At 40.1% G+C, this 22,021-nt stretch overlaps 1 protein-coding gene across 1 annotated transcript; it reads right to left on the reverse strand.

Annotated features, from left to right (window-relative positions):
* Positions 1–533: 533 nt before the first annotated feature.
* On the reverse strand, positions 534–21,251 carry LOC139145958 (uncharacterized). Its single transcript, XM_070717410.1, has 5 exons — positions 20,874–21,251; positions 6,621–6,852; positions 6,201–6,315; positions 3,051–3,151; positions 534–1,836 (listed from the first exon to the last, which is right to left on the reverse strand). The coding sequence occupies exons 1-5, from the start codon at positions 20,945–20,947 to the stop codon at positions 1,765–1,767; spliced, it is 594 nt and encodes a 197-aa protein (XP_070573511.1). The 5' UTR covers positions 20,948–21,251; the 3' UTR covers positions 534–1,764.
* Between the last annotated feature and the right edge of the window lie 770 nt (positions 21,252–22,021).

Below are 22,021 nucleotides of genomic sequence, written 5' to 3' on the forward strand. Positions count from 1 at the left end.
GTTGGGTCTCATTGCAGTGCCCTTGGCACTGTCACAACACACATTTCATAATAGACGCTCATTTAGGAGTGATGTAATGTGATTACAGTAAATATACGAGTGAAATACAAGGAGTCTGATGAAGTTGGTGTGATAGTATCACCTGCATCCACCTTCGGGTTCCATAACGACGGCGTAACAGTAATTCTTTGGGACAGTTCATACAGTGAATAGCACCTCAACAGGCCTACAGCACAAATGCTTGCAGTGTTGCTTGGATAGTCGATCGAAGGCCCAGGACCGAAGCGTGAGGCCGAGGGCTGACCTGTGGGTCTATACCAGCGTCGAGGTTCAGCCTTCGACCTCGCACTTCGATCGACTATCCTTGCAACGCTGCAAGCACCTGTGGTAACAGGGGACGAGGTCTGACACTGAAGGATGGTCAAATTAAAACGAACACCAAAGACTATTTTGGACGCTTCCAGTTCATTCCTTGGCGATGTAGATTTGACCGTCTTCCACAGAGCTCAATGAATCACCCTGAATGGCGGGTCTAAAACTGTTCATGGCAGAGTATCCTTTATTATATAGGTTATTATAAACATAAAATATGTAAATATGTAAATAGGGAATGGTTACAATGCTAATTATTCTACAGTCCTGCTTTGTCTGTTATTTTATGTCAGCACATTTGCGCATGTCTCAATATTTTTGTTCACAAACGATTCACTTCCCATAGAGGTCATTGGCGGTTTCTATTATGTGAAAGTGTGATGGAAAAAAATAACCTTGGCCATGTCTACGCTCTAGTAATTTCTTTTCATGATGTCAGATTTTGTTAAAAGGGCAAACAAGTTGTTGTCCAAAACAGGGATAAAATGACTGCCCGTGTATACTGTTTGACTGCCCGTGTATACTGTTTTCTTGTTCTGGGTCGACTCGCATCAGTTTTTTTTTTCAAAGTGAAGGTATACCTGTTGTAGTTATTGGATCAAACGCTGAAGGCGCTCAATGCACGGTGAACATGTTATGATACACGTTACGCAACGTTTTACCGAATATCAACTTTTAAATCGTTCCCATCTACCCAAAGTTATGCAAAAAGTGTTTGGCACTCGAATTTCGTACTTCTACAATGACGACCTACGCCTTCTAATGCACCGGCAGGGCTCGAAACTAACTTTTTCCCTGGTAGTCCACTTTAGCTACCATTTTCTGAAGTTGGTAGCCCAGTGACGATGGCTGATAGCCCATGCATATTTTAGTTTATGGATATTTTTTCATTAACCAGACAAGAAAAAGCTATTTTTCAAGATTCTGCACATGAAGTGAATTTGCTAGTCATAGATGTGAATACTTGCACACTTTAAACCCAAAGGAAAAAGGTATAACGGACAACAGTGTTACTCAAAAGTTTGGTGACCTATTGACAACTGTTTCATTCTCAGAATGGAAAAAAGACACAAAAATGTAAAAAATCACATTGTTTTTAATGTGGTATCTAAATAGAACCAAACTTCACACGTTCCTTGATTAAAATGTGTATGTAGAAACCCCCCTTCGGTGTACAGCCCCAGGTTCAGTTAAGTCGCACGGTATCAACGGTTGCAGCAGTTTGTATTTTGTTTTTCATGACGAGTTCGGTCAAAGCACGACGTCAACACTAATCATCATCGTCGTCTTTGTATCGTCGCATAGAGCGATGCAGAAGTTGTCCGAATATCGGGCTGTACGGATGTACAAACTTGGTTGGTTTTCCCTTTATGTCAACCAATGGTGAGCCTTCTAGAGCCCATTTAAACAAACCACCCTCCATGTTGTATATCTCGATATTGTCAAGACTGCTTGTTCCAGCACCTATCAAAGACAAAAAATAATTATTATTTATTCTACTGTAAGTTATATCGCAAAATTTCAACATCCCTTTTTATTAATATAAAAAAGCCGTTTTACAAAGTTTCATCAACGGTATTAGTTGTCTGCTTGTGATAGGGACAAGAAGCTGTCTCTGGTAGATATAAAAGTTGTTGTATGTGGCACGATTATAAATGTCGGTCTACCTTTGATCTGGCTAGAAGTTGTCTGTCATTGTTCGGACTAGTCTTTTGTATGGCTGGAAGTTTTCTGTTTGTGTCAATACTAGCAAAGTCCACAGTACGTAAGTGTACCCGGGATGACTGGCCTAAACCATGTCGTCGATTTCTAGGTGAGACTCTGCTAGTTTTGATTCCATAACAGACTGTGTTCATGAAGAGTGAGGTAGTGGTAATAGTCCACGTTCGCTTGCAAATTATCGGCATGTGGCTTATCAATTGCAAACGTTATCTCTCTCAAAACCTCTAGACTCTCCTTTTTTTCTAGGGTCTATGCACAAACAAATCCTCTGTTACAAACAAATGCCTGGCTTAACCTGCTAATGGCGAGTCAAATATAAAGTTCTGGTCTGATACTCGCATGGTCAGCAATCAGTTTACCTGTTGGCTATTTTAACATCGATTCTCCATAATCTCATATGGGTGTTTTGCAGTCGTGAAACATTTCCGAAATTTGTCATAAGTAAAGTCCAAATTAACGTTAATTGTGATGTTGTGAAACTTTCATTGGTAACGTCAACACAGTGCAAACTCTAAAAGTGAAGGCCAGTGCAATGAACTACATGTAATACAGCAAAAAACACGATGGTTGGACAGTCTCATATACATTACGTTTACTTTTTTGTATGTCCCACACAAGTTCTGTAGATAACATTGTAGATAAAAGAACCGACTCCTCTGAGTGAAATACACTGTTTATCCATGTGTGTCTATAAAAACAGATTGGCATCAGTAAGTATACATTGTTTTATGGTTTGTTAGCCGAGTGCTGTCCTAATTAACTTCCCTCTCTACGATCAATTCGATAACTAATTTAGCAATTCCCTTGTGTGTTCTATCCAGACACTGAAATGAGTCGGCTCTTTTATTGACAATGTTATCTACAAAACTTGTGTGCCACGTACAAAAAAGTAAATGTAATGTATATGAGACTGTCCACCATCCTGTTTTTTGCTGTAGAACGCATGAACCCGATACCTTTCGTTTAAGGGCGTTAATGAGTTTATCAGCCAGGATACACGATCGATAGCCAAGGGAACAGTACATGACAACAGTTTTAGGTAGATGTCGTTCATCCTCTGAAATAGAGAATACCATTACAGAATTAAACCGGTAACTCTCGGTAGGGCCCTACCGAGAAAAATCGATAAAAATGGGCGGAGCAAAACATAACTAATATGGTTTCTTTGTGAACAAAAAGTAGCAAATTAAAACAGCTGGTTGAACACCTCCAAAAATAGATCGTGCACGCCACATAATGTAAACATTGACTGCACGGTGACTTTACGTATACTATTTTCACCCAATTTTACGGTTTACTTTCCATACGATACATCCACTCATTTCCCCAATAGGTTTGTCTTGAACATAGACGTTTTCGAAGTCTACTGGAGCAGAGGTTCGGCGCGGCGTCGCTTCGGATTTGTACAAACCGTGATGACGTTGCCAGGCGATCGATCGACACTCCTTAGTTCTCATGCTTCATGGTATACGTTTCTCGTCCGAAAACGAAGCGTTTGTCATTGTATTCAGCGCGTTTTTGAATGATTCAACATAATGCATATCATGACAGTGGCAATAGCTATCCGCATCTTTGTATACGGGTAAACGATGCAGAAATCGTAGAAAATGTAGTTTTTCTGCCACGGGATCTATTATCGGGGTTTTCCTTGGCTCAGTCATAGTATAGTGTACATCACTCTTGCAGGGAGTCTTGATTGAAGCACCGTTTTGTCCAAACGCCGTCCTAGAAATGCCGCATTTCAGGAAAGAACGGGAAAAAATCAAAACAGTTCTGAAAGAACAGCAAATTCGCCTACTAGATGTCCAAATTTATCGAGTGTGGTTATTTCAATGGACGACGGACACTTACCACAATGCTCAACGGCCAAGTCGTCTACCAAATTTTGTAGAGCTTTTGTCTTACAAACAATCATTTCCTCATTCGACCATAGTTCAGCGAGGCAGGGCTCTGTCTCCATTATAAAACGTAGTTTTCCACAGTTCTTGGATGGTAGTTGTAGTTTCCTTTTCAAAAATTTCGTTGTCTCATGAACTCGGCGCTGTCGCGGATGGGAGGGTACCGACGACTATTCCCCCGGCTTCGATTACAAGTTTTATGGTGACCGAAATGAAATGTGGTGTCGATTTGTTGTCTTATGATTATTTCAAAAAGCTTCTGAAAAATACTTATTTTAGAAATCAAAGCTTTTAATATTTAATCACCAAAAATAAAATCAGAATAAAGTGATTTCATGAATTCTCGGAGCATTCGTTTCAATGTTCATCCCTCCTTATAAAATGGTGAGTTCTAGTATTTCGCTACTTTGAACGATCCCGCCAAAATCGAGTGCACTGCACTTCTGCACTCTCATGCACGCAGTCGCGATACTAGTTCATTACAAACGCGTGGGGTAGTCAGAGTCAGACTGCTAATCACACTATGTCAGCTAGCTTTATGAAGGTAGCGGTCACTGATGAGCACTAGAGGTAGCCTCGGGAACTTTCTTTGCCAGGAATGAATTGGAGCTAGCTGTGATGGGGATCGAGCGCGGACATTTGAGTGCAACTTATGGGACTGATTAGTACGGTGACCTCAGCTGCCGCCGGCGACGTTTGTCAACTCGACGTCTGATCACTGAGATCAGCATAAGTGACCCAGCAGTGACGACCGAATATGCCGAAGGCGATTGCAGGCGTAAAAAAAATCCCGGTTTTGTCAGCACATTGAAGGCACTTGTTTTTTGAATTTTGACTTTGTTCGCTTAGTGTTACATAGGCATGCACGGCTTTAGATCGGGAAAGAAAATGTATATCACTTTTGGAAACAGCTAAGCGATAGTTACGCATATCGTATTGCGATGATTGCGCTTTCAACAGTACGTTGACTAGAGGGTAAAACTTGAAATTTGAAAAGAAGACAGAAGATGTCAGACAGTGTAGTAAAAGTGAAAGATCATGCCAGAATTTGTGCTGGTACTTGTCCGTGGTCTCAACCCGAACATACCAGACGTACTTTATGCCGGGCATGAATGACAGTATAGGCCTTCCTGTCTGTAAAATGTAGGCTCAGGTAGGCCAACATAAATGAAAACGGTCCTTTTCAGGACCAACAAATTTTCCAAAAAGAGAACTACCGAATCAAATGTGTTTGCATGTATTTGTTATACACAGTGTGTGTGCGTTTGTATCTTTCGGTACGCTCCGAGTATTTGGTGTTTTCCCCGCCTTGAACAATCACAGCTACGTACGGAAAAAGTAAACAAGGTATCGCTAATGACTCATTTGCAATTTGCATATCATGTCAATCATGCGGATTCAAACTGAACATCGAACGTTATACCGGCGATATTACCGGCAAATATTTTATCCTTTTTCTGGTTCCAGACGTCATTTCAAATTTAATTTCGTCAGAAACCAAGTATATTGTGCTCCAAATACTTATACACATATCCCTCAATTTCCAAGAAAAAATTAATCGGTAGATTTCTAAATTAACGGTTTTTATGGACGGCGTCCAGAGCGTACCGAGTACGTTTGAATATCCCACCATTATGACCACTCTCGTAGGTTCTCGCGCTTTTATACGGGAGTTGGGGCTTTAAAGACATGTCATTTTGTGCTCCATGTAATGTCATAATTATATGAATACATTCAGACAATTAGCTGTAAGCATGGCAACTGATGTGAGGCCACAACCCTGGCCCCTTCACAAATGACTTACTTTATTCTGACCCTTCGATGGTTTTGACCCACTCTAATATAATTTTGTATACATAGTGGATGGCATGGTTTACCGTTCTAGTTAGCTTCTTTTAGTAACATGGCCGTGACTCATATCAATAATAAAACATGTACTTTATGGATTTCGATATCGAAGATTCATTACGTTATTATCCTGTGCCTTCTATTTGATTCTTGTTCTCATTCATTTGTCCTCTGACACTCTTACATTACTCCATCATTTCCAACCCCTTGCTCCTTTTTGAACAGTATTCATGTTACAATAAATAAACAACACCTATCGCACCAGTCATCACTCATCGATTACACTTACAGAACCAATCGGCATTTAGTGTTTGCTTGTGAAGTTTTGCTTCCATCGGGAGCAATCTGTGGTAGGATTACCTTTTATAGCACTGTCAATTAGATGGATAAGGTTTGCGTCATCTTCAATGGTGAAATCAATTCTGACACAGCCAGATATATGACTGATCTTGTATTCTTCATCTGGTCTACTGTCCTGTCAGTGATGAGATTGTAATGGATGGAACGCACAAATTTGGTTTGAACAAATCTGACGCCCATAACGACCATGTATTGACAGCCATACCGATGGTTATAGTACATGAAAAACTGTCACAACGTTTCAAGATACTGCATGTATGCCGTGGTACAGAAAATGTTTAATGAAAATACAATAAATATTAGAGTGGATACTTTTGAATATATTTCAAAAATAAGGAGACTTATTAGAATCATGCACTCGGTGTGTTCATTTTTTACTATCACTTCATAGGTACACCAATGTTTTGAAATCAAACTTACAACTATGACGAAGGTTCGTTTGTCCGATCCTGTTGTCGCCTCCTGGTTTCTGCCCTTCGAGGTCGTTTCACCGACTCCTTCCTTGTACCATTTATGGACAAGTTCGGTAGAAGCGCCTTTGATATTGGGGAATTTCCTCCTGAATGAGGAGATAGCCAACCTCATCGCCATGCTTGGTCTTCTCGAACTGCCTTCTGTTTCTTCAGTTTCGCTGTCAGATGATGCGTCCGAACTACAAAAAATAAAACATGTGTCGTTATTAATAATGACATTTCTAAAACATATAGTAGTTTATTCTTCGGCGTATTGTTTTAAATTGTAAACTTTGTGAACGAATGACTCGCAGCGCACGCACATATGTGCATTCATATGTGTACATACATAACGCTACGTACGTACATGATGTAGGCTACACACTTACAAGTACATACATACACACATAGATACATACAGACAGACAGAGAGACAGACAGCTATGCATACAGACCTATGGAAAGCCTGAGAACAAGAACAGCGGGGTACAAATATAGATGCCAATCCGTGCAGCGAGTTCCGACTATCCATTCCTGATGTTTGACTCCCCTCCCCCCGCATAAGTGCGCTTATGGAACTTACTATTTCTCTTTCATATGATTCATAGCCTTTTATTGCACCAATGATATATGTTGATGTAACCTGAAAAGTAACGACCTGCGGTAGTTTGCTATGAACCGTTTGGCCATGTAGAAATACATTGGAATTCAACAAGTCTTTTAAAGTTTACAATTATGGTACTCAAAATTGACTCAAACATATCCGATATTTAAGAACTTTGATGACAAATCTGCCCATATCGCCAAGCATGAATTTGAATGATTGTCAACGCACACATCTGTTTCGAAATAGAATATCTTCACTGTGCAGTTTTGTTCAAATTTCGGCAGAAATACATACATTTCAAAAATCGCACATATTTTTCAAAAGCACGTGTGTCTCCGTTTTTCAAAGATAACTCTACTAAACATCGGACAACAGTCAAGTTTTGACTGAGTTTATTCTTACCTTAACGTGTGTTTATGACATATTAGACAGGTTTGGCTACACGTTTTACCTGAACGTGAACGCGTAACGTCACGAATTTCTGTGATGATGTCATCAACTTGTGCGTACGTTCTCCACATACATGGAGCGTCTCGTATTTACCTGGAGATAGCTGTTTTCACGTAATTTTTAAACGTGTAAATTTATTCTCATCTTTAGGTGTCAAAACATGATATAAACTGTGATACATTCATGTGACGTTGTTAGTTGGATATATGATAGCGACATCCTCAAAGATATTCATATATTTTCGGTATGTTAAATTTCTTCGTCGATTCGCGACATACCGGATAACCATTGAGCTACCCTTGTGATGCAGAAACAGACTACGGGGACACAAGCCGAGCTGAATCATTTCTTGCGCGTGCCACACGAGTGGGTGACGTAACGCTTGCACATGAAAATCGTTACCATTTACATAGTTTTCTAGGTACTATCGCCTTCTGCTCTTCAAGTCGGCCAATTTTCCATCTGTTGAAATGAATCTCGGCAGAATTGTAGACACCGCCAAGAAAAATAAGGCTAAGCATGTATTTTAGAAAATTCTCAATAACTTTTGTGATATGGCAGGAATAGGATTACAAACATTTAAAGAAATTACAAAGTAGTATTTTGCCATTTCAAAACATAGTGTTTGTTTCACGGCCGACCAAATCCGTGCCCGGGACTCGAAGGAGTAAGCTATAGGCCTATGTCAAGTGTAAAATTTCAGGGGCTTTTGAGGGTATTTGGAGTGGCTTGAAGTGAAACCTAAATCTAGCGAATATCCCAATTTATCCCTTCTAAAATCACCCTTGAATAAAATACAGCTCAAATTTGCCACATATTTGCACGCGCCGACGACTACGGCGCGACGAAAGGAGACGTTGAAGTTGACGACATGAGCTCTGAATCCCACTGGCGCGAAAGGGTTCATGGGAGGAGCGTGCGTGACGTCATCGGCGATACATGAAATATGAAAGTGTGTGACAGCTTACCGTAGCATTGGAGTCTATGACTGTAGTAGTGCAGTTCTGCACGTTACAACTTTTTAATGCTCAGTAGCATGAAAAATGATCAACTGTTGTGCAGTTGGGTGCAAAATGACTCAAAAAAGAACAAAAACGATGTTAGTTTTAACCGTTTACCACAGAATAGCTTTTTCAAAGACAGTGCTTGAAGAAAGTCGGGCGAGCCGGGTAATAGGGCCTGAAATGTTAAAAACTGTCAGATACAAAGTTATGCTCTGCACCTTTCAAAGATGATTGTTTTATAAGGAATTTCGGGACTCTAATATCGATACAAGACGATACTACACGATATGGTTCGTATCTTGACATGCTGAGTCAGTTTCGGGACTCAAATAACCGAAGAGGAAACCACACAAAGCGTCTCTTATCTCGACAGCCATGGGTCTGCGAAATCGTCGATATACACCCGATAAATATGGGCAATTTCGGGACTATACCTGGTAATATTGATACTAGAATGACTTCTTGCCTATTGAGTCTCGGCACACCGGGGCTGAGAAATCGCTGATAGTTACCCGATAAATATCGGCAATTGCGGGACTCTAATATCGATACCAGACGATACTAGATTTACTTGCACTGTGTCTCGACACGCCGGGTCTGCAAAATCACTGATATTAACCCGATAAGCATCTGCGATTTCGGACTTTAACTCTGATACTAGACGATACTTTGTCAAATCGTGGGTAAATATCCGATGTATATCGGAGATTTCACCACCCAACAGATCTGACCACCCGACTACCTCTGCCTGATTCTTATTTCAGAAATAGCATCCATGGGCAGAAGTCAAGGAATCCTGCATGTTTTACATTATAAGATTTATTCATTAAAGCATATTTTTTTTTAATTAAATGTCAACACGAAACTTTCATACACATTACTGTCGGGACTTCGTCGAGAGGGCCGATCGGATATCATCGGGAGTTTGGGAGGGTACGGGTCTTGCACGAAATAAATTCTTTACTTGTAAGCTTAATACATTTTACTTGACGATCGGGACTTGGACAGGGGACCAATCGGACATCATTGGGAGGTTTGGCTGGTCTTAAATTCCACGAAATACATTCTTTATAACAATAGACGATACTAGATTTTTTAAATCGCGGGTAGATATCCATTGCAATATATATCGGAAAGACGATTGGAACTAATTTGAGATAATTGGATGGTGAAGTAATGCCGATTTAATCTACAAATATAATCTCATCTGCTTTTCTTTTTACATTACACATTTGATTTTATGAGTAATTTGCGATATTGAAACATTCAGCTATACGGCCACACTTTTGAGAAATTTGAAAAAATATGAAAATCCAATTATCCCAATTAGTTCCAATCGTGTTCGGAGGTTTCATCTTTTTACAGATCTGAGCAAGCCCGACTTCCTTAGTTAACCCCAACTTCGAAAAATAGACGATACTATAGATTTGACAAATCGCGGATAAATATTTTCCGATATATATCGGAGATTTCACAACCTTAAAGATCTGGCCAAGCTCGACCATTGTAACACACACAAACAGTCAATCATTCCGTATCATTCACAAACCAAAAATTACATTTTAAGCGACTGACGAAGAAAACTCTGTTTTAGAAATGTAGCGTTGTGAAGGATCGCAGGGTCACTTAGTGTCTCCAATCCAGTTCGGGGTCTGTACAAGCACAGTGACTCCCTCCATTACGGTCCCTCGGAATCATACACAAAATGCAAACAACCAAGGTATGAACGATGTGTGGAGATGCTTTCCCATTATTACATATCTTGGTTCAAATTGGTAAGGTTGAATTTCAGTCGAGGAAAAGCAATACTCGATGTCAGAAATATCGCTGTCCGAACTCTCCATAGTCGTCTTACGAACGCGCTGAACTGTTCACAGTACTCCTCTAGCTGCAAGCTCCAGTCGTCTGTATCGCCAATGACGTCATGCACGCTCCCCCCATGAGTCCTTTCGCGCCCATGGAATTCAGAGCTCATTTTCATAAATGTTGTCTACTTCAACTTCTCTTTTGTCGCGCCGTAGTCGTCAGCGCGTGCAATTATGTTGCAAATTTGAGCTGCATTTTATCCGGGTTCTATCAGAAGGGTTAAATGATGAAATTCGCTGGACTTAGGTTTCCCTAAAAACATGCTGTGCTAATCTGCATATCTATGACGTCACGCGTTCCATGACCGGCAACCATGCGTCTGCTTGGTTTTTGGTGCCATTGTTTTGCATCTTCGGGTTAATAACTGCACAAAAACTATTATTTTCGTGGATTTGACAAATTTTCCTTACCAACTGTTGCCTATAGATACTTGAATCCTTCAGTGTCGCCTTCAACAATTATGTTCCTTCAGCCGCGCCCACAATGGATGAAAGCAAACTTTGCACGACATAATGTACTGTATTATGGCTTTCTCCTGTACTGTATTATGATGAAAAGTTACTTGGGTCCCTAATGGACCAGAAGGGGTACATCTATCATTTTATTGTTTTGGCAATGCTTGTGAAGTTGGGATGTCAGCTTAATGAACATCTTTGGTGAAAAATACTGGATATCATATTCGGATACATTATCAGTAGCAATCTGGGGACGACACAAATTTCACCTGTCTTGACAAGGGTACGATATTTTTACATGCTAATTCGGGACTTTTCAATACACTATAAAATAGTCTTCCGCCATGCGCCGTTGTCATATATGTTGTCATATATATCAACATGTATACCATTACCCTGTCGTGGGTTTCGGTAAAGAATCAAAATTTGTACTGTGCCCTAGTCCAAGGGCTTGTGATGGTGCATACATTTAGTTCAATTTTGTTGTTATTGCCATAGTTCCATACAAATCGTATGTAAAATATGTCCCCCTGTCAAACTGTCAGTACGAAGTTGACCCCTCCATAACCTTTCTGTAAAGCTCAAACATCAGATTTCAAACGACACCCTACTGGTAAATAATAAATGCTCTCTTCTCGATGAACACTGCACTGCCATATAGTGTCATGTTCAATTCCCACGTAATTCTAAAAGCAAGAGAAAGTCCTATCGCCCTCATGTCCTTATCCTTGTTCACTTATAAGAAGTCTTCACAAACAGATTGTGTTGAACAATGTCGAAGCATATCTATCGAGGTCACTTCGCAAGGCGTGCGTGACCCTGAAATGTCACAATTTCAAACAAGGCCCATTACTCTAATAGTCGGCTGAAGCACGATCGGATTTGCAATAACGTGTTCGTGAAGTCAAGCAGAGAAATTAATATGGTAAACTGGTCTGTTTAACCGCCGTTTATGAGCTTGGATCTTGCAAATGGACACTGCAAAGACGCTATCACAGAGGACAACGAACCACGGCCTACACAAAATGGCAGATTTTAATAGTCGAGGCAAAGATATTGCAGATTTCTTGTAAAAAACATGAAGGACCAAATAACAGTTTGTTACCTGCTATCCCTTACCTTACATTTAGTAGTTGACTCAAACGACGCGATAGCCAAACCACACAGCAGCAGTAAAGGTTAACCTGCAAATCTAGGAAAGGCACTTTCCAGCAAACCTATCCAGCAAAGCCACGCCTTCAATTGGGGTTAAAGTACACATCACGGATAAAAGCTCAGAGACCTGACAGTCCTGCTTCAAAATGGCCTACGATTTATATCCTAAACACATGTACCGGCCACAGTGATTGGTGTCTGCGGTCCTATAAGGTCCACTTACAGCTCACTGATTGGCTGGACTCTTTCTCTTAGGTCTCATTACCATGTAATGTTCATCTCACGGCACTCTGATTGGTTGCCTCTGTCCTTGTGTTAGCCTCGTTCTGTTGTGTTCCCTGCCTAACAATGAAGTGACCAATGTACTTCCTAGATACCGTTGTGGTAAAGTTATTTAAAGTGTTTCCACCTGGCACGTGGTTCCATCACAACGTACAAAGGTATTAGACAAAAGGCCGAGTTTGCCTGAGAAACATTCACTTGTTCATAAAACGCGTGTCTATTTGGCTCTGAATACTTGCTTCAAACGATCAAGTTTGTAGGTCTTATTTTGACGGTTGCTGTTGTAAACTCAAAGTCTCTTCTATTGTAAATTTGTTCTAAATATTATGAACATCATCGAACATATCGACTGTTCATCAATGTGGTTTGTGAACCATGTAACACTTATGCACTATAACGGACCGTTTTCAATTCCTTCCATGCCGACAGCGTACCCTGAATTTAGCGCTGATAACTAGCATTACTGAAATATCGGGCGGCCGGAGAGCCTTTTACATTCGTTCACTTAGTGTTAGGAGAGCAACAACAATTGGTGTAAATAAGGCATATAGTACGCAATTTATAATAATTCATTTTGAATGCTATTAATATTTTCTCAGAATGAAATCGAAATATTGGTAAATCCACCACATCGACACCTCTCCGTTCAAATTAATGATATTTACAGCATTGCTTTCGAACGTCCAAACTTTTTTACGGTTAACCAGTGACATTGGTCGTAAGGAATGCGGCATTCAAAATTTTAGTAGTTTCTTCGCTATACGGGCAGTGGCATTGTTGGAATCATATGCTTCATGTGTCTGAACAATTTAAACATTACTAGTTTTATGCAACCGGTTGGTACCAGACTTCTTTCCACATTGCACAAGACCTCATCCATCACTGGGCAAAACTTTTCCGACTTTAGGCCCAGAGAAAATATTATGCTTATTTTGCGCTACCGACCATATCAAAATATTACTATTATAAGGCGAAATCGGTGAACAACAAGCGAGCAGAGCAAAAATAAAATCACCAAATTAATTGACTTCATGTTTCTCAGAGAACATTGAGTCTCTCTGTGTTGGTCTTCACATTGCGGTCGAACAACATGCAAACATCATGAATGACTCACTACAACGGTTTCCATAAACTTCACGAGACACTGCATAACGAGGTCATGAACATTACAAAACTAGGCTAACACAGGGACATGAGGCAGCCACTCATGATGCTGTGAACTAAACATTGCATGGTAATGAAACCTATTAAAGAGAAAGGGTCCAGCCATGAGTTGGTTGTAAGCGGACCTTATATAGTACCGCAGATTCCAATCATTTTAGCTTGTGTATTTGTCTCGGACCTTACTTATGAAACAGGACAAATTGATCACTCGGAGACGAGCAATATCGAGTTACTTGTGGGCTCCAAGACATTTCTTATCGATGCCGTACATTGAAGACTGAGGGGCCGTTTACTGTAAAGCAAGCAGCTCTCTGACCCCGATCGTCGATACTGAGTGTCGAGGGTTCTCTAAAGTCTTACGTATATAGGCAGCCAGTTTGCTAACCGCCCGTGGAGGGCTGGGGCGATGGAGGGCAAGGGGACACTCCCTCGCAGAATGAGATAATTTTTTGAAAATTCAAAAAAGTTTGGGAACAATTTCATACATATTTACAGCTTAAAGGGGGACAGACAACTTTGTGTGCATGTGAACAATGACGTTCATGTATGAAGATACGTGCCATAGTAACATGCTGTAAATGAACGACGGAATACCTGAGTTTCTAAAGGGGCTGAAGAGCTTTAGGGACCGGTCAGTTTCTTCGGCCTGGGAGGGGGAGGCCGAAATATACTAAACATACAAATATCTCTGATATATATGTCTGATATCTTGAAGAGGTAAAAATATGTCTCATTATTAAGTTACGCGCCCGCCGGAAAATGCAACTGAATGATGAAATTTGTGGGGCACGACGCACTTTAGGCAAGTATGAGCCCGTGTCGCAATTCAAAAACACACTGACCCCCATTGGGTATTTCAAAACATGGTGACCCTCATAACCAAGTCAAAAACATGCAAGATGACACCCCGGCGGAAGAAGCTGTCAAGTCCCCTAGAAAATGTACTCAGAAGCAATGAACTCAATAAATCATTTAGAGCCGCAGCTGTTGTCTCGTAACATGAGAACCAAAATTCGAATCTCATTAATCAGGACACTGTAGGCACACGAGCCCTTGCTTTACTACTCAGGTATCCGATAAGATGTTTCAATGGCAGCATCACTCAACCAAGACATTTACTGATTCTGGTATCTATGGTGATTTCCTTTGTGATGTATTGAGAGAGTGCAGTTTTTACCTCTTTAGTGGGACAAACTCACTCTTGTTTGACCTTTTTTGATATCAAGAACACGTGGAATACTTGTATAAAGTCACTCAGCGTGTAAAATGACGACCGTACATAAGGGTAAGTTTACAAGCGTCAAAAATTTCCCCTTTCCTAAATGCAAACAGATGATTTTCGTTTTGACCTCTACATAAAACAGATTTGTCCTCTTCTGACTTTCTATGACAAACGTATACTGCCACAATGCAAAGGGAAGCTACAATCCTTATCTTTATCACACATGCTATGCCACAGACCCTCCAAAAGTGCCTGTATTACCATTCTCATGTTGCACCCTAATATTTTCACCGTAACCCGAACTTCGTAGAGCTGGGCGTTCGCGTTGGTATGTTCATATACATAAAACAGCAGAGCGAACAGAGCTTATGACACTCTGAAACATCATTGATAGTTACGGTCAGAATTTGTTTGCATTCAGTTCTGGGCCTTGCGCCTCGGGATACACATTATTGGACTCAAACTTTTCCAATTTTCTTCTGATCTACCACTTTTGGGGCTTCATTGTAAAGGTCTTCTTCGTGTGAGAAAACATTTTACCGTCTTCTTCGAAAAGCGAAACTTTTATTTTACCCCATTGAGTTCACACAGGCGATGGCGGCTGTTTTGAAATATCGGTAAATCTTGGGTAATTTGTTTCTCTAGTACCAAAATTTGCACGGTGACCCCCAATTTTTATTCTTGATTTTGAAAGAGAATGGTTGAAATATTCCTTGAGTAAAGTTTGAGCAAAAGTTTAGGTCTTTCACTTTCGAGGCAGATAGTACCGTAAGTACAAGCACAGTTTTATCGACAATAAAGAAAGGAACGCATTAAACATTTGTTTGTATTGCGAACGACACATTTCATCTTTCGCGTTTCACGGTCTTGTACTGTGTTTTCATTTCGTCAACGCAGCTGAAAAGTACGGCCCTGGTCGAAGTGCATCAATTCCATGCCAAAACAGCTTAACGACAAGTTACCTATTGACGAGAAGTAATGTCCAGATAGTGGAGTGATATCGAGTATAGAAATAAATGAGCTACAAAAATCACAGGCGAACTAGGAGTAAACAGTCTAAGAAATATGATATCGATATCATAATTATGAAATATTAATATTATTAATACAACCGATCGGTATTACATCAGGTTAGTGTTTCTTTTCTGTTCAGCAATACTTGATAAGATCACAGCACATTATATTTAACATCGTACACTCAGTGTGACTGTTTTCGGACAGGGTAGTGAATTTCGCCCAAAGCCGTTTCATAAATGACGAGCAGTACGAAATCTGATTACCATACCCTTCGAAATTTTATTGTGTTTATCCTCAAACTGTTAACACGACGGAAGTGGTATTTAGGGCGTCAAAGTTGCAAAATTTTTGACCCCATGTCGAGGGCGTAGTAATCGGACTGCTATCGCAGTAATCGGACGTCGTATGTCGAATATGATTATAGGAGCTAAATATTAATATTTTCGAACTTCAAAACACCATTTTCAATTTCGATGTATTTAGAAAACTGTATGTACATATTTCGTGATAAATTAGTCACGTTTAATCCATTGACGACGCAACTATATTTCGACGCGTATGGCGCTTGGATATCGGACACGGGCTGTCTCTGTGTGTTGCTTTGGACGCCTTGTATCGTACGGTGTGGCTAACTTCGCCAAGTTTGTAGCGCCCGAAATAGCTTCGACCAGAAAAAAAAAAAACTATCCAAAACGGGACAGCAGCATCACCTGACTCAATACGCGGTAACATGACTTTCAAAACGTTATCAAAACGGAGCGAAGCGAGTGCAACGAACGGCATGTCATTAAATGTCCGAAAACTGAGGTCGTCCGAAAACTGTCACACTGAGTGTAGTGTATACAGTATGGCCCCTCCACGGCGCGTCCTAATAAAAAGGTGCAATGTAGATCGCGCGGCAGACTAAGATGTCAAGTATAATTCATAAAATGCGTAGCAGACTGCCGCTAAACCCTGATGCAATATCAAAACTGTTTTATTAATAATATTGATATTCCATATTTCATAGTATTTCATAATTACGACATTGACATGATATTTCTTAGATTATATAGTATATACTCGTTCGTCTGTGCAAAGAATTGACTACACTGAAAATACACGACCGAGAAAGTACACGTCATTATGTTTCCGATTCGTTGTGAATCAGAGATGTCATGATCATGTTCCGCTGACATTTCGTATACTAAGTGTCAGATATTCCAAGAAAGTCAAGCTTTTTGGTGTCGGTCGTTTAAACAAGCTGAGTTCTATTTAGGCAAGCCAGAAACGAAAATATACGAGCAGACGATGTAAATACTTATAGAATGTTTTATTCGTATACTACAACAAAATGCACTGTGAACGAGTTACGACGCTGTACTCAATTCAGGTTTCCCTAATCCGCTCACAATTTATTTTCTAAGATTGTGTATTTGGCATATGAGATGTCGAAGGACTTGCATATTCTTGGAGGTACATATACGGTATAGAGCTGGACGCTCCGTCCGCTGCGCCGTTACTAGACGGAGCATTGTCTTGAATGCTGGCGCTTTTGGCAGGCCGTGAAGGACTGGGGATAATTTTCCCAAAACCAAAAACACTCATTGTACAACTCTACATTTTACATCTACCGTCGTACTGAACGAAGAATGCAAAACGTCCTTCAAATTGTGAAAACCTGTGTTGATATCTTTATTTGAAATTCGTCATCTCGTATTGTGTTCGCATTCTGACTCGCATTCTTACTCGTCGAGTCGTTGCGAACTCGTCAAAATACTGACACATCACTCGAATACGACGCGATATCGACCGAACTTCGTGTAGGCCTACTGACCCCTATCCGTAATAATATGAAGGGTACCATCAATTAAGATTTCCTTTGCAAAAGCTTGCTTTTTTAGGTCCAAACTCTATGTAACAGTGTACAGCTATATGCATGCGGAGAGTTATACACTTATTTTTGCACTAGATTGTTTGGCACAGATCATAAAATGTTCCCCTAAATGAATCTTGTCTGGCTGCAAGAGCAGAGTTGAGGTTGTGCACAGTTGACCAGTATTTCCAAATGTTTTCAAGAAGTCAAATAACAACAACTTCTCCTTTTCCATCAACAAAATTCATGAAAAAAGGTCAAAGAAGAGATAATTTATCCCAACCACTATCCACAGCCATGTTCACAATAAGACCAGACTTTGTGGTTACCGTAAATTTATTATGACATACATTATGCCAAGAATGTTGTAGCCCAGCCTATTTCTGTTATGTTTTCGGCTTTCTCACCCATTTCAGAACATGCACTATTCATGGGCAAGGAGGTTGCAACCTCTGCAAAGTACACATAACCTGTGAATAGAATGGGGCATAGGTGCTCATTCCTTTCACCAACTCATGAAGAACTCTATTGTGCTTTTCGTCATGATAAATTTGTTTGAATATCGATTAGCATTGATATTATGTAATATTTCAGTGCTGCTACTAGTTAAACACTTTTTAATTTTAGTTTCCTTGCTTTCGTTTCGCCAAAACTTTAACATTCCTTTCCCGACTTCTAAATAGGAATAAAGTTTCAATAATAAAATAAATATATCCTGTCATCGGGATTATGGCAGTCTGCCACTAGAACACACTGTTCAGAAAAGGCAAAAAGACTAAAATATAAACCATCACATGTAGTTTAGTCTGACTGTATATATTTCAGAAATTTTCCGATGAGAAGGGACATTATTCGGGTAGCAATTCAGGCTGTATGTCACACTAAAGGACCATTAGGTAGATTAGTACGGTATAGGGGTAACAGTGACTCCTTTATGCTTGGAGTGACAGTTTTGACGATGTATAGGAAATGATAGCAATCACTTTAATACGAGTTTCCGAAGGCGACTTTGCAGTACGATTCTTAGGTGTAAATGTGATCGAATTAGTGGTGGATGTGGTTGTCCTACTGGCTAATTACCAAAGGATAAAGTGCAAGCTTTCGTATATCCCGACCTATACTTACACGATGGAAACATGGGGAAACATGGTCACTTTGTCATCTGTGAAGTTGGCAGTTCCGGATATAGACCGTAGACGCGAAGAATTTGTTAGAATGCCGCCACCACATGCTCATAACTACCCTTAGCTCGAGAAGAACATCATTAATCTGAATCGATTGTACAATTTTGTGTTATAGCATTTAATCAAAAATTTGTTAAAAGCCTTGTACATATGTTGTATCGCATAATTCAACAACAACAAAACAACAACAAAAACAACAGCAAGACAATCAACAATAACACTGTGTTGCTAATGGATAAATGTTCTCGTACATATTAAACTTTACAATACTTGTATTTATCATTGCAAAAACTGTCTTACTGCTGTTCAGGCTATTTGCTCACTGTTGCTCTAAAATTATTACATCATCTTTAACAGTCTGAAAATAATTATATGTAACTGTGCCGTGGTGTAAACTTCGTGTTTAATCTAAACCTCACTTAGATTGGGGCTCCTCAGTCGTTTCATCGGACTATATCATATCGGCACGCACTTTGAACGAAGACGATAAGCTCCATCACAATTCCTGATGGAGAGACTGTGGCTCAACTCACGGTCTCTGGGGCCTCTATCACCGTGCTCAACTCAAAGACGTGAATTGTCATTGATACCACAACGTCTTGCATGCAATGCAATGTGTCATTTAAAGTTGATAAACAACTACTATATATTTTCAACATTTACATAAAACAAGCTGGACGGATATTGACGTGTAACATCTCAAAGACAATGGTCCATATCTGTAAATCTCCTCCCTCTATATCGTCATTGCTGTGAATCTCTAACGCTGAGGATTATCGCCCTGACTGCACAATCTCGTTGGCATGCAGCTCGGGAAGATAATAACTCGCTTCTTTGTCAGTTTTTCTGTCTTCAATGATATCTCTCTCTCTCTCTCTCTCTCTCTAAGCACAAGCATATTCTCCTGATATAATGCACGGGAGCGTATACAATATGATAAACGGGATGCCTTACGATGTGTTCAGCACGCGTACGTATAAATATTTCGGTGTATGTCGCAGACATCCGTTTATGGGTGTCCTTACAATTAAGATAGACGATAGCTCAGTTCCGGTGCATAGGATCTGCTGTTCTAGTTATTTTGCAATTAATATGCAAATACATGTAATGTTTTTCTCTCTTGAATGCCAAATTGACAATTCAAAATTTAACAATTGTTTACCTAAAGTTTAAAACAAATAAATCTTCTCAAATCGACATATCTAATTTCGTGATTTCCTAACTTGTTTCCTTCTCACTAAGCTACAGTTGCCAATACCGAATCATTATTGGTTCTATTTATTTTACTAATCAGTTGACCTCACTTCTATGTATTGTTCTTCCAGGGTAATTGAAGCATAGTGGACACTGCTCTTTCATTTCGGTAAAACGATACATAAAATTACATTGTTATGCAAAATAGCCGATATGCTATCAGAAATTCCTGGAGAGAACACTGTAGGCCTATATGGATTATGTTTCAGTATTTACTGAGAATTTTATGACCCATAGTCTTACTATAACATGTACAATACACTATAAAATTGTGAATAGCAATTTCAAGATAGTTGTACCTAGTTCCTGATGTGCTTAGGCATATTTGCCTAAGAAATTGTAAGAAACCCGTGACAGCACAAGGATCGCTTTGACTGGTAGTGTCCTAGATGTGGTGACATAAACGGACTTTGGCCCTAACACCCACCCACCCATCCATCCAGAGATAGTCTGTGACTCTGTGTGTGGATCACACACAATATGGCCTTATCGCTGGAGCTCTAAAAATCGAAAGAAAGACTCTCGCTGAAAATGGGGGTGGGGGTGGGGGCTAAAACGCCTACATGTTAAAGCACGCTAGTATAACGCGTGAATCTCATCCAAAGCTTGGCCTGCAGGTAATCAGTTCGTCGGCTCATGAAAATAGTAGGCCTACCTATATTACTCCAACTGTACGATTTTAAGTAACACTCCCAGGGATACGTACCTTTCCTTTGCCTCGGGTGTCGAGTTGTCACTCGAACTTTCGGAATACCCAAAAAATCTTCGGACACGTTGCATCGTGCTTACTTGCTGTAGTATTCCCAAAGTCGATAAAAATGGCTCTGAAATTAGCAATCAGATCTGTAGTTTACTGTTCAAAGAATATTGCTCATTGCGTTGTCCTCTCATCGACGTCATGCGTACGGCGACTGGCTGTTTCCTTGAAACACTGGCGATATCTAGCAATTTACAGTACAGTTTGTAGCGTCGTAAATCGCATCCACCGGGTACCAGAACATAGAGCGAGAGCGCCGGTAACATGTACGCTGTATCTCGTGTAAACGGTAGAGGGGAATCCCGTCTGCAAGGTCGACAGCTGCGCAGCGCAGCCCGTTGGATTATACACCAATGACGTCATGTTGTTGTAGTTCACTTCCGGGAATCCCTTCCCCATCGCATTCGCACACAGATGTCTTTACCGAAAACATTTTTTTTTCAGATACCCCAAACTGCCTGAGAAAATATTTAAATGATGTCCGTGCATGTCAAATGAACTTGCCGCTATCTTCAAACATTTGTGAGCAGTAATGTTACGCGTAATGCAGTATTTCTTGGAATACCAACTTAGCAGCTCAACCACATCAACGGCTGGCAAATTCTTCCTGTGGCCTCTGTCAAAATTCGTGAACCATTGTCCAAATATTTTGGGATAGGCAATAAAAACTTGGCGTCATTTCAAACATTACGTGAACCTCTGTCTACACGATATTGTATTATTCTCCTAATTATGAGCGACCAGAAGGTACAACAACATCACTCATAGTCCATAAATCGCTATTACAAATTAAAAAAAATTATAGCGACTCTTTAAATAATTTGTGGTCTTTCAATTTCTCTGCGATGCTTTTGGAATGAGCTGGCGATAGTGTCTTTGACAGATGGTCCTGCACAAGCCTAGAAGTTTGGTATTTTTCGTCACTTGTCTATAAACAAGATTCAGGCCTCCGTGAGAACATAGCAAACAAATGAAGAAAATCTTTGACGTCACGAATATTATCTGGGAAGCTTAATATTTGTGAATATCAATGTTTTTCATAAATCATATTCACCTATCAAATTTCAAGTAATGTTTTGGTTGTTTTCCACACAGCA

Source organism: Ptychodera flava, chromosome 12 (genome assembly GCF_041260155.1).
Source record: "Ptychodera flava strain L36383 chromosome 12, AS_Pfla_20210202, whole genome shotgun sequence".
In the NCBI taxonomy this organism is placed as follows: domain Eukaryota; kingdom Metazoa; phylum Hemichordata; class Enteropneusta; family Ptychoderidae; genus Ptychodera; species Ptychodera flava.

Coding starts and splice junctions, on each gene's coding strand:
- LOC139145958 (XM_070717410.1), bottom strand. CDS start 20,947: ATGCAACGTGTCCGAAGATTTTTTGGGTATTCCGAAAGTTCGAGTGAC. Junction 6,316..6,620: donor AACGAACCTTCGTCATAGTT/GTAAGTTTGATT, acceptor CATCACTGACAG/GACAGTAGACCAGATGAAGA. Junction 3,152..6,200: donor AATTGACAGTGCTATAAAAG/GTAATCCTACCA, acceptor TCTCTATTTCAG/AGGATGAACGACATCTACCT.